Genomic DNA, 13389 nt, shown 5'->3' with positions numbered 1-13389 from the left:
TGCAAAAAAGGAAATTCAAATTCCAAGTAATGACATCTGTCTAAAATCATCTGCCGTTTGCTGAAGAAGCACTCCGACTGCCTGCCTTCTGCTCCGTGCAGCGTCGGGGTCGGAGTCAACATCTTCCTGAGCCAGAGGCTGCTGAAGGTTCAGACAGAAGCCAAACAGTTGTGCCCCGAGGGATTCCTTCGCAGGAAATCTGATGTGCCTGAAGCAGGCAGAGCGGCACCGAAATCTCGTTAGCGACGGTTGCTTGCTGCAGCTCTGACCTCAGCTTAATTCGTTCGAGCGATGCTGAAGTTAATTGGCGTTCTCAGTTTGGAGTGATTCCCTTTTCTAGCTGCACTTCAAACCTAGACCTGCTGTGCTCATCGGGCCTATAAATCCCCTGGAAAAAAGCAGCGTTGCCGGGCTCTTCTTGTACCCTGACGTACAGTCTCACGCTCTGACAGCCGGACCTGACCTGCTCTGTGTCTGCGTAGGGGCCAAAATGTCACGGCAGGCAGGGGGGAAATGGGTGCTGCAGCACTTCTGCTCTGAAGGCTTCCAGCAGCCGTTGGACGGCGATGTCTTTGTCCATTTCCAAAATACTACACGGCAAGAAATGAAGTCCACAGCTGAGAGTTGGTGATGGATGGAGTCGGCAAAACCAGTCCGGCAATGCTGACTCAGGAGGACTGGCAAACACTGGTTTGAAGGGGCAGGTCACAGAATCACAGAATCACAGAATGTCAGGGATTGGAAGGGACCTCGAAGGATCATCTAGTCCAATCCCCCTGCCGGAGCAGGACCACCTAGATCAGATCACACAAGAACGCATCCAGGCAGGTTTGGAACATCTCCAGAGACTCCACAACCTCTCTGGGCAGCCTGTTCCAGTGTTCTGGTACCCTTACTGGGAAGAAGTTCTTCCTCATGTTTAAGCAGAACCTCCTATGTTCCAGCTTGTATCCATTTCCCCTGTCCTATCATTGGGTGCCACTGAGAAGAGCCTGGCTCCATCCTCATGGCAGTCACCCTTTCCATATTTATAAACATCAATGAGGTCCCCCCTCAGTCTCCTCTTCTCCAAGCTAAAGAGACCCAGCTCCCTCAGCCCTTCCTTAGAAGGGGGGGTTGGCAGCCTCTGCTGGCACGCGGGTCCTGCTGCGCTGCCCGTGTTGTGTCTCAGGAGAGCCCTGGCCAGATGAAGGTGACATTTCCCGTGCACATGGGGACGAAAATGCTCTCAGCTGAGCAGCCGTGGCTGCACGGAGGTGGCTGCGACCCAGTAGCATCAGCACACCGTGCTGCACAGGGACCTGCCTTTTCAGCATGAGGGGTGTACGTACTCTAAATTGTTGTATCAGGCAGGTCATGTTCAAGTTTCCTCTGCACTGACAAGCTGTACAAGAATCTATCAGCTGCTGAGTGTCACCTACCCATGCAGAGCCCAGTGCTGGAAGGAAACGAGTCACTGAAGGCAAATGCTAGAATAGATCTAAGGAAGAAATTCTTCCCTCTGAGGGTGGTGAGGCACTGGCACAGGTTGCCCAGAGAAGCTGTGGCTGCCCCATCCCTGGAAGTGTTCAAGGCCAGGTTGGATGGAGCTTTGAGTAACCTGGTGTAGTGGAGGGTTTCCCTGCCCATGGCAGGGGGGTTGGAACTGGATGATCCTTGAGGTCCCTTCCAACCCAAACCATTCCATGATTCTATGATTCTCATAACATACATGCCCAGACCAGGCTAAATCCTTGTAAGCCACTCTTTCCTGGCAGATTGACGTTCTCCTCAGCCAGCACCCATGTCAGGAGGAGGTGGCCACAACCTGGAAAGACCTCACCCACCACAGGAGGCTCCTGGCTCCATCACCCCGTGCTGATGGGGGTTAAAAAACATCAAGAAGAACTGCTGGCAAGAAATGCACCGCTTTACTTCCTCAGCTAATTTGTGCTCCTTGAAGGAAATCAAAGGAGGCGTTTAATGATCCTCCCGGGCACAACACGATTTGTATCTTCATCCTTCCGGGGCAGCCTCACAGCACGAAATCCCCTGGGGTGGAGGGAGGAATCTCTTGGAAAGCAGCTCGCCGGGCGAGACGCTGTCAAATGTCGAAGGAGGGGAAGAGTGAGTCGGCAGGTGACTGAGCTAATTACGGAGCTGGAGCCAATTTAGGGTGACGGGAAGTGACTGGGATTGTAACAGGGGTTGAAAGGAGACGGCGCTGGCACTGCCACGCTCAGATGGGCTCAAGATCGTTCTCCGTCAGCCCGTTGAGCAGCCACAGGTCAGGGAAACACCTTTCACGCAGAGTCATCGTGGAGGAAAAGGCAGGATGCTGCAGAACGGTGCCAATTGGCTGTGGAAAGCCTTGCGGACCCTTCCCCCACCCCTTTCTCTTCTTCAGAACTGTCAGGGTATTTTTAATAACAATTGATGGTTGCCTAAAATCACAAAACATGTTTTCATTAATATTCATGAAAGAATGGACTGTTTTTATCTACACCTACATCAATGTGTGGTAAAACGAATCCAGAGCCCAGCTTTTATCTTTAATCACATCGAAACTGATCGTCTCTGATTGTTACGGGGAAAAAAACAGTCCTGTTTTCAAAGGAGAAAAGCATGTGTGTTAGCATTGGTGACCTAGAATTTTGGCAAAGCTGCTCCCTTCTGTGAAATCAAAAAGAAGAGGGGAAGAAAGAAAAAAATCAAACTTTTAAGATTTTTAATTGAATTCTGAATGTTCCAGCAATGCTGATATGCTTTTCTACAATAGCTCTTGCCTGGACACCCAGTATCAGCAGAAAAAAAAAAACAAAACCACAAAACCCACAACAGAAAACCTTTGAAATATTTTTTTTAACAGATTTTAAAAAGCTCTCTGCCTAGACATTGCCCTTTCTTTCTGCTACGGTAGCGTGCAGCATCTTCCCCAGGGACCAGGCACGACTGCTGTCCGTATTGTGCGAACCCGCAGCCGCAGAGCCCGTGGCCCACAGACAGTACAGTGGGGAGAGGCAGCTCATTTGTATTGATGCCATTTTTCCTGACAGGCAGATGTTTAACACCTGGATCACTACAGAGAGGTCTGCAGAGCGCCGAAACCCAGCTCCGAAGGCTCCCTGACCCCCTCCCACCGCCAGGGAACAGATACAACCGCCCCGTGGGCTCCGTCTGACCCTGAGCCACGGACAATGTGGTCCGAATAAACCAGGGGAAGGGAGGGGAATGTAAATGATGTTGCTAGACATGCACTGAGTCAAGTGTTTTTGCAGCTGTGGGGATTAGCAGAGTAAGTGGCATCATTTATTTAGTCACTTGCTGCACCGCAATTCCGGGGGCTCCCCATGAAGCAAAGCCTCCTCCCTCAAAAAAGCTGTTCTAGTGCAGCCACTTTATCAGGAAAGGCTTTAATCTCTTTTAAAATGGAGTTTCCCTTCCTCCTAATCAAGTTCCTTCAGGGCATGTGGGCTTGAAATGGAAGATTAAGTTTAACCCTTTGGTAGTAGAGAGATAAGGATAAAGTTGACTTTCACTCTGGGTGCCTTTGTGACAGCACCCAGGGAAGCTGCAGTCTGCTTCCAGTTCTCCCCAAACTAAGCATCTGCTTTCACTACTTTTCCTTTATTCTTTCTTTTTTCCTGCCTTGCCTTCAGAGATGGTGGGAAGATGCTTCAGTGCTCCTTGTTTCCTGTGCATTCCGCTCTCCCTTGGTATCTCCCTCTGTACCCTAAATTTCCTGCTGCTCAGAACACTGTGCCTGATGAGGGTTTAAAATCATAGAATCACAGAATGGGTTGGGTTGGAAGGGATCTCAAAGATCATCCAGTTCCAACCCCCCTGCCACGGGCAGGGACACCCTCCACTACACCAGGTTGCTCAAAGCCTCATCCAACCTGGCCTTGAACACTTCCAGGGATGGGGCAGCCACAACTTCTCTGGGCAACCTGTGCCAGTGTCGCACCACCCTCAGAGGGAAGAATTTCTTCCTTATATCTAATTGAAATCCCTCCTCTTTCCATTTAAAGCCATTTCCCTTTGTCCTATCACTACATGCCCTTGTAAAAAGCCCCTCTCCAGCTTTCCTGTAGGTCCCCTTCAGGTACTGGAAGGCTGCAATAAGATCACCCCGGACCCTTCTCTTCTCCAGGCTGAACAGCCCCAACTCTCTCAGCCTGTCTCCATAGCAGAGGTGCTCCAGCCCTCCCATTATCTCTGTGGCCTCCTCTGGGCCTGCTCCAACAGCTCCATGTCCTTCTGATGTTGGAGACCCCAGAGCTGAATGCAGTATTCCAGGTGGGGTCCCACAGAGAGCAGAGCAGAGGGGCAGAACCTCCTCCCTCACTCTGCTCCCCACACTGCTTTGGATGCAGCCCAGGACATGGCTGGCTTTCTGGGCTGCAAGCAGTCTTTGCCTGCTAGGAAAAAAAATAAAAAGCTCGTTTCATCTTAGAGTATTTAAACAAGTTTAAATACAAGTCTAGAGCGGAGCTGTGGAAAAAAAATAAAAAGGAAAAAAGGCAAAGGAACCAGCCAAAGGCATTAATTAATATGACACCTGTGTGGCTGCTGTTCTATAAACAGCAGGGAGAGCGTGGGGCTTGCAGATGGATGGATCTGCAGGCAGATATTTGCAGAGCACTCAGGTGGAATGTGGGGTCTAGAAGCACACATTTGGTCCAAGTCCTCCTGCTGACGTCTGATGCTGGTCTGTAGGTCAGACATTCAGCCATCATTCACCGCCTCTGAGGCAACCTGGAACGAAGAAAGTCCGGGGTATAATACTGCCCATAGGGCAGTCGGTGTACCTGTGTATTGCCCCGTGGTACACTAGGGGTGAACCTGTCCTCTCTGCAGAGATGTCCGTGGGGTCTCAGGTCCCCACGTATCAGCTGCACTGCCGTGGTGAACAGGATTTTGCGTTCCTCCTCTCTGGAGTCAAACCAGGGTCTCCTTGTGACCACCATCACTAATCAGCCTTTCCACACACAGCTTCAGACTGCAGAAAGCATTGCCCCTGCACCCAGATGGTATTAAAAGCGGCTAATTTAGCCCAAAACTGGAGGGAGGTATCGTTTTCCCACAACAGCTGCCGTGAGAAAGAGGAACTCAAAGAGGCTGAGCTTGCCCGGCACCACCACCCAGCGCTGCACATCTTTCAGGTCTCGCTGCCCTGGTTTCAGCTGGGACAGAGTTAGTTCTTCTTTCTAGCAGCCAGAAGAGCTCCGTGTTTTGGATTTAGTCTGGGATTTGCTATGAGAAGAATGCTGATAGCGCACTGATGTTGATGGTTGGTGCTGAGACATCAAGGACTTTCCAGCTTCCCATGTGGGCGCGTAGTGATAGGACAAGGGGCAATGGATTTTAACTGAAAGAGGGCAGATTTAGGTTAGATATAAGAAAGAAATTCTTTACATTGAGGGTGGTGAGGTACTGGAACAAGTTGCCCAGAGAAGTTGTAGATGCCCCATCCCTGGAGATGTTCAAGGCCAGGTTGGATGAGGCTTTGGGCAACCTGGTGTAGTGGAGGATTTCCCTGCCCATGGCAGAGGGGTTGGAACTAGATGATCTTTGAGGTCCCTTCCAACCCTAACCATTCTATGATTCTATGATTCTATGTTCTTGCCAGTGTGCAGGAACACAACAGGATAGCGGGGAGCATGGCCGGGATGGAGGGTCCACAACTCCCCTTGTGATTTGAACTGACACTTAGGCTTGAGGGCCAAACTGCTCAATGGAGCATTCCATATCATGCAGCATCATGCCCAGTATATAGATGAGAGGTGACCAGAAAGAAGGGTCTTTGCTCTTCTGGGGGGTCTCACTCTCAGACTCTTGGACTCCGCGCTCTCGTTTTCTTTTTTCAGGCTTCTTCTAACAGAGAGATGCTCGGCTGATACAAAATGTGCCTTATTGACTAGGACTGCATGGGGAGAGGTTGCCTCAAGAGGTTGTGCCATGCCCAGCCCATCTTTCTAACCCACTTTTTCTGATGCTCAGTGTAGAGTTCCCTTTTCTTCATTTTGCCTCATTCTCATATTTATCCCACTATGAGGCTTCACGTTAGTCTGCTCAGGCATTTCCAGGTCAGGGTCACCACATGAATGCATTAAACAAATGAGGGTTTCTCTGTCTTTAATAAACTCGCCTCACATGCTGCCTACACCGGCGTTTTGATTATATTTATTCTTTGCCTGGTTGTGACATTTGCCAGTATCTTCTCATAACAAGATAATCCAAACTGAACTCAGGTTCTAGTCAGACCAGAAATTAATAGAGCTGGTAAATCTTTCCCCCTGCCTGTGAATACAACACAAAATCACGCTGGCGTGTTTTAATTGCCTCATGGTTCGGCAAATTCAGCTCTTATTTGCTGTTCTCCCTCACCCCATATCTCTCGCCGCCTTAAATTCTCACTCCTTGTTATGTATTTGCTTGCATTCTCATAGGATTCCTTCCCTTTTTCTCCAGTCAGACCCTGCTTTCTTTTATTTCCTCCTGGTGCTCCCACTGTGCTCGCACACCGCGGTGGCTGAGCTCTGCAGAAGTGACTAGAGGGCCCGTAATGGGATTAACGTGCATCCAGGATGCACGTTAATCCCATTATGGGCCCTCTAGTCACCTGGGGTTTTTCAGTTTTCCACGCTATTTTCATTTCATCTTCAGATCCCGCTCCCTTGCAACTTCAGATCATTAAGGGGTTAAGTGAGATATAGCCAGTAAATGAGATAAATCCAAATAAAGGGATTTGGATCTCCCAGATCAGCGTGTTGCTGTGTCTCATTGCCTTTTCTATCAGTGTTTCGGGGTTTTCCGAACACAGCCAGGCAAGGGCTCTTGCTGGAACCCATCTGGATTAAACTGGGTCCCAGCTGCAAACAGTACCCAGTGACTGGAAGGGTTAGTGAAAAGATCCTGCAAAAATTGCTCACAATAATTATTTGCTCATTTGCACTCCTTGCCAAGTGGAGAGAAAATGTGAAAACATTGATTCTCCTGCCTTCAGATCTCATTTCAGATTTTTTTCGGAACAAGAATTTTTATCATCCCTTCCCTGAAGTACCCAGACAGGGAAGCCTGCCACCCTGGATGCTACCCCTCATTTTTAATCCTGGTAAACAGGGAGAAATGAGACCTTGATGGCCAGACTTTCTAGCCCCCCTAAGAGCAATCTTCTCCTCTTTTTGGGCTGCAGAGGAAGGAGGAGGCAACAGAAGCCTGGCCCCGTGGTCCCTGGTCCCACCAGCATGAGACCAGAGCCAGGGTCAGGGCAACCAGCTCCATCTGTTCCCCCTTGTCCACAACGAGCATTGCTGGATGTTCCTGTGTTCTGTCCTCACTTCCAGATACCCCCCGGGGCCATCCAGGTCTGTACGTACCCCTTTCCAGGGCCAGACCCCCAGATAGCACATTTTGGCCGTTTGAGAAATGTATTACCAAGATCTAGATCTGCTCTGACCGTCACCTTCATCTGCTGACAACGGCATTTGCTGTAAAGCCCTGTGGTACCTTGAAGGCACTGTCTCTAGAGAGTTTGTGTGTGTAGAAATTGATTTTTGATAGATTTTAAGGTCAGAAAGAACCATTTCAAGCTTCCCGTGTAACCCTTTGCACAGATTTAAGAACATCATCTGGAAATTTCCGCCCTTCGGGCCCACAACCTCTTCTTTACTCAGTCTGGAGTAAAGATTGTAATAAATGACAAACCCACCCTATCCTGAGATGAATTATTCCACTCATTGCCTAATTACTCATCCCGAGCTTTCAGCCTCTTTGCCATACAACTTAACCTTCGACCTTATAGCGGTCTTCCAGTACCTCAAGGGGGCCTACAAGAAAGATGGGGAGAGGCTGTTCAGGAGGGCCTGTTGTGATAGGACAAGGGGTAATGGTTTTAAAATAGAGGGAGGTAGATTCAGGTTGGACATTAGGAAAAAATTTTTTACCATGAGAGTTGTAGAACACTGGAACAGGTTGCCCAGAGAGGTGGTGGATGCTCCATCCCTGGAGACGTTCAAGGCCAGGTTGGACGAGGCCCTGAGCAACCTGATCTAGTTGGAGATATCCCTGTTCCTTGCAGGGGGGTTGGACTAGATGACTTTTGAAGGTCCCTTCCAGCCCTAACCATTCTATGATTCTATGATTCTATGATTCTATGATTCTATGATTCTATGATTCTACGATTCTATGATTCATTCCATGTTTCGCGGTTTTATTCCTTTCTCTGCATTTCCTCTGCTGCTTCTATGATCCCCTCTAACGTGCAGCACCACCGCCGCGCTCGGCAGCACGTCTGTAACGTGTGTCTCAGTCTTACTTCAGCGTTTCAACAGCCACTTTTCCCCTCCACAGCCTTAGGAGAAACCTAACGACCCATCGTGGCTTCGCATTCCGTGCTAAATAAGCCCTGTGTCAAGGTGCAGAAGACGGTCGGAAGACACTCCAATAAACGAGTTAATCCACCACAGAGTCAAGCCCTTCGACAGGTCACTCGAGCCGTTTATAATCTCTCCACTGCCGTATCTATCGTTATTTGTAATTCGTGCTTCTCGTGACGACAATGGGCTTTTACAGCGTGCCCCTCATCCGAGTGTGCAGTTTGCTGCTTGCTGCTATTCCAGTCCAGCCATGGGACCCTCCAATTCATGGATATAAGAAGAAATTTTTCCCTCAGAGGGTGGTGAGGCACTGGCACAGGTTGCCCAGAGAAGCTGTGGCTGCTTCATCCCTGGAAGTGTTCAAGGCCAGGTTGGATGAGGCTTTGAGCAACCTGGTATAGTGGAGGGTGTCCCTGCCCATGGCAGGGGGGTTGGAACTAGATGATCTTTGAGGTCCCTTCCAACTCAAACCATTCTGTGATTGATTCTATCTCCAGACACAGACGAGGGGATGGCCATCTCAACTGAATGTTCCCCCAATGGAGGGATTCGGCTATTAAATGATTGCTCACATTAGGAGGTGATCAGTTAACTGGCAGAGGAATCTTTTTTCATGCCAGTTTTGCTTCCTGCTGCCCATTTTCCCTCCTCTCCGCTCACCTGTGTGAGGTCCCCAGACACAGCTCAGAGGACGAGCACCTCGGCAGGACCTGCGCTGGATGCTGCTGAGATGTCGGCTCTGCCCAGCCTGATCGGTCCTGTGCAAACCTCAGCGCCAAGCGGCAGCACAGCTCAAACCCTCCGGTGCCTGCCAGAGCCCACCACACACTCCACGCTCCTGATCCCAATCCCAGGTCCCCAGCAGGGAGAATTTGGGAGGCAGGGTGACCTGCCAGCATCCTGCGGTGCAACACGGAGCCCTGACAGACAGAGATCAAAGGTCAGAGCTTTTTTCGGGGGGTGCGGATGCGACCCCTTTAAAGCAGGCACGGCCTGACCTCCGGCTGGAGAAGCTGAGACCCGTCTTCAGGAATCAGAGTAATCCCGGGTGATTTTATCCCAGTCCACTTCCCTAAATCTGCGGCTGCTGCTGCTTGGCGAGGGGATTAAGGGGTTGGTGGGGGATTACGTAGCCGCTGCAGCGGCTCCCGTTGTGGAGCTCCCTCCCGGTGCGGCCGCTCCTCGGGGCGCAGAGACGCACCGCACCCGCGAGTGCCCGCCGACCAGGGTACCGGTGGGTTTTTGGCTGCCTGCTCCGTGCCTGAGACCCCTGACGGCGCCTGGCAGCAGGAGCGACATCCCCAGGGCGGAGGCAGCCGGGGTCACCCTGGGACTCAGCCCCGCAGCGGCAGGGCACCCAGCCCGGCAGCATGGCGGGGGCCATGTGGGAACCCCCCTGGGGCAGCAGGAAGGGCGGGGAACCCCCGCATCCCACCGGCAGGTCCCCTTGCTGATGGTTGGCACGTGGAGGATGGGGCCCTGGGCCATCCCGTGGATGATGCTCTGGCTCTTCTGCCTCCTGCCCTCTACCAGGGCCCAGACGAAGATCCCGCTGGAGACGTAAGTGTTTCCCTCTCTCCGGAGTGGAGCGGGCAACGCCGCGGGCACGGGCGAGTGGGTGGGAGTGCCTCCACGGAGGTGGCAGGCATTGTGGGTGCAGGCTTCTCCGGCAGGGCAGGTCGCTGCAGGGGGGTGGCGATGGCTTTTGGGAGAGGGCACGGGCATGGGAGCCACAAATTTGGTTCCCAGGTCTAGCACGGACGCAACGCCTCATTTCCCCCGTTCACCACGCAGGGCAATGATGCTCAGCTGTTTTAGTTAAGCACTTTGACGTCTATTAATGCTCTACTTAACGTAGTGGGCAGCAGGAGGCAAAACCATTTTAAAGACACGTTTGTAAAACCGCACCGCTGGTGCGACTCGCGGAGATTCAGCCACGGAGATGGACAGCGGCCTCCCGTTAGCATCTCCCCGGTTTGGCGGAGCGGTCCCAGCAGATGCTGCTGGTTTGTAACCTGCCGAGGACACCCTGGGGAGGCGCAGAGCTGGTCAGGATCTGGCCTCGGGAGGTGATCTCCGTTGATCCAGATCCACATGAGATCCAGACTGTGCAAGCGGAAAGGTTTTGCAGCTCTTTTCTCCATCACGTAGGGCTGGCGCTGACCCAGCGCAGCGGTCTGGTACGCCGAAGGGTGAAAAAAGCCTCCGCGTGCCCACGTTTGCTCACGCGAGCGGATGTCAGGGGATGTTAGCAGGGGGAGGCTAAATAGAGGAAAGAGTCCACGGCACCTTTTCTTGCTTATTCCTGCTCCACCTTACTGCAAAAGTTGTGCCAGCCCTCCCCAGAGCTCCGGAGCATCGGAACGCGATGCTGAGCTGCGATACGAAGCATAAACCGCCGTGGTTCGTGCACGCACTGCGTTTGGGTCCGGGTGCCAGTGCACACGCAGGGAATCTCCATGCACCTTTTCAGATGTGGGTTTGCAGGGCACCCGCGGCCGTGTGCATGTTGGTGTCCGTGAGCAGCTCCTCCGGCACGGTCGCTGCTGGAAAGCTCCCTGCCCCGGCAGCCCGTCAGGAGGCTAACAGCCCTCAGCAAAACCAGTTTATAAAAACCTCACCTTGTTAAGCTGATTTAGGCAAGTTAAATCCTTTAAGGATTAAAAATGTCAGCACCGGGGTTGGTAAAATTTGTTGTGGGGCAGCTTCTCTGGAGCTGGGATGGGTCCGTCTGCGCAGCACAGCGGGTTGGTCTGGAGAGGAGACAATGCTAAACCGACCAAGGTCAGCTCAAGCCCTTTCCTGAGATTGAGAAAATGTTTTCTATTCAAAAATTGTCAATAAGACCCACGTGATTACCAAACATTGCATTGACTTTAACTGGGAGCAGGTCACCGGAAACTTTGCCACCAACTTAATTCTTGGCTGCCCTATCAAACCCTTCCTCAGCAAAGTGCTCCCGATTTGGGTTTCGCAAAAAGGACGCAGTGGTTATACAGAATAAAATCCAACCTCTGGTAATTTCAAACCAGATAAAATAGAAATCGACTTTCCGTACCCAGGGTAGATACTGGGTGGAAATACCTTTTGGCCTTGAAATCTGTGGCATTAAGAAGCCAGCCCGTCCTTTCTGTTGTTTTCGCCACCGAACACAAGCGCAGGGATTACAGGCAGGCAATCTCTGACCAAATCCTTTTCTGATGTATTTGGTTATAATGTGATAGCCCTTTACTACTGAGAAAAGCATTACGTCGCTTTGCGCAATTCGGAACTTATTCACGTACAAGAATGAGGAACAAACAATAGAAAAAGAGCTTTTCTCCCCTGGTACCGAAACCAGACCAGCAGCTGAATTAATCCCCAGCGTTTCAAATCCACTCATGAATTTAACTAAAACACAAAAGTTGCCCTTTTCGAATGACAGTTCAGCAGAAGAGGCCAGAGGACCAAAGGGAGTACATCAGCAGAAAACAGACCGGCTCCATAGGTTACACTGGGACATTTTGGGGACACAAAACCAGAAGCTTTTAAACACCAGTTGGGTTCCATCACAGTCAAGTGACGCGAGGCCAAGTCGTGCCCGTGCTGCTCCCCAAGTCGTGCCTGGCTTTGCTGTGCCACACTCGGGTCGCCACCAACTTACTCACATCTTTGCAAAGCTCACTCAGCTTTAACTCCAGCGAGAGCTGAAGTAAAAAAATCCGCTCAGTCAACGACTTGGAATGGGTCTGGGGTCAGGTTCAGCGCAGAAACCACCTCTTTCCTCCTGGCCACTGCTCTGCTCGTCGGCTGGCCGTGGCATGGGCAGGAGCGCTCGCAGTGGTGGGGATGGTGAAGATTTGGGGCTGGCTGCTCAGTCTTTGCTTCTTGGGGTACCAGAAACATCAGGAAATGCTGGTGGGAGAGGTGTAGATCCGCCTGGTGTGGCCTCTTTAGGTTGGCCCTACAGCCTCTATACAACTGCTCCCCAGTTCACAGAGCCAGCAGCCTCAGGTGAAATTTCTCTGCAACCTGATGAATTTTAGACTGACCTTTTCTCTGACTTGTTTATGAAAAAATACAAAGAAATCAATTTAAATTCAGCAAGCTGACCTTAATTTCCCAGTACTCTAAGATCACTCCCCTCCCTGACAAGTAAATGTCTTTTAAATATGCAAATGCCAGGGTATTTCTGCCTCTTCAGCTGCCTCCTCTTCCACTCCCATGAAATGCCACCATATATTTGTAATTACTCACTGTTCAGCCCTGTCACACAGGCCTTTGGGACCTTTGTGCCCCCTCATTCCTCTTTGCCCCCTCACTTTCTGACCAGCCCTCCAAAGCTGTCGGTCTCTGGCCCTCTCTCTTTCCTCCTCTGCTCCAAGACCAGCAGAAATATTGGCCCCGGAGCCTCGGTGGGCTGGGGGACCCTCCCAGGCTCAGCATCCAACGCATAGGGCACCCAAGTAAAAATAGCAAAATTGTACAAACTCCAACCTATTTTTTTCCTGGAGTTCTGCTGTTACTGGAAGTTTCAAGGTTTTGGCCTCTTTTTTTTTTTTTTCTTCCCCCAACATTTTGGCTTCTTTTGCCAGAGCCTCAAATCACTGGATTTGAGGATTGAGGATTCCAAAGGCTGGAAATCGACCTTCCCTTTCCCCGTTTTTGTGAAAGCGGAGAATCCCAAGTCGTGGTGGACTTCAGGACTTCACAAAAGAGCAGTTCTACAGGGCTGAGTCTTCTTGGAAACTGTGTCTGTGGCTGGCTTCTCTCCCAACCCATCACTTGCGGACCTTCTGCCTCAGGAATAACATCGTTCTGCTGAAGCTGCCCAACCACGTCCACTACCAGAAATTAATATCACCAACTCTTCTGCCCTGCTTGGCTGAAAAACACTGAGGGCTGGGAGAAACAACACGAACACAACACAAACCAGAAAGACCAGGATCCTGTGCACCTCTTTTTTTCTGGCAAGGGGGAAACGGGGTAAAAATAAACCTCCCTTCTAACATTCCTATCCCCAACTTCATGTTTAGGTTCTCTCTTTCTA

The 13389-nt window shown here is 51.0% G+C and overlaps 1 protein-coding gene across 2 annotated transcripts in view; it reads left to right on the top strand.

Moving 5' to 3' along the window:
* Positions 1–9813: 9813 nt before the first annotated feature.
* Positions 9814–13389, top strand: part of CACNA2D4 (calcium voltage-gated channel auxiliary subunit alpha2delta 4) — a 126007-nt gene continuing 122431 nt past the window's right edge. For both annotated transcript variants that reach the window (XM_086610630.1, XM_086610631.1), the window contains exon 1: positions 9814–9920. In XM_086610630.1, coding sequence (XP_086466756.1) covers positions 9814–9920 — 107 coding nt within the window. The remainder of the gene's footprint in view (positions 9921–13389) is intronic.

Source organism: Tauraco erythrolophus, chromosome 4 (assembly GCF_009769465.1).
Source record: "Tauraco erythrolophus isolate bTauEry1 chromosome 4, bTauEry1.pri, whole genome shotgun sequence".
Lineage (NCBI taxonomy): Eukaryota > Metazoa > Chordata > Aves > Musophagiformes > Musophagidae > Tauraco > Tauraco erythrolophus.
This window is presented reverse-complemented; position numbering and strand designations above follow the sequence as displayed.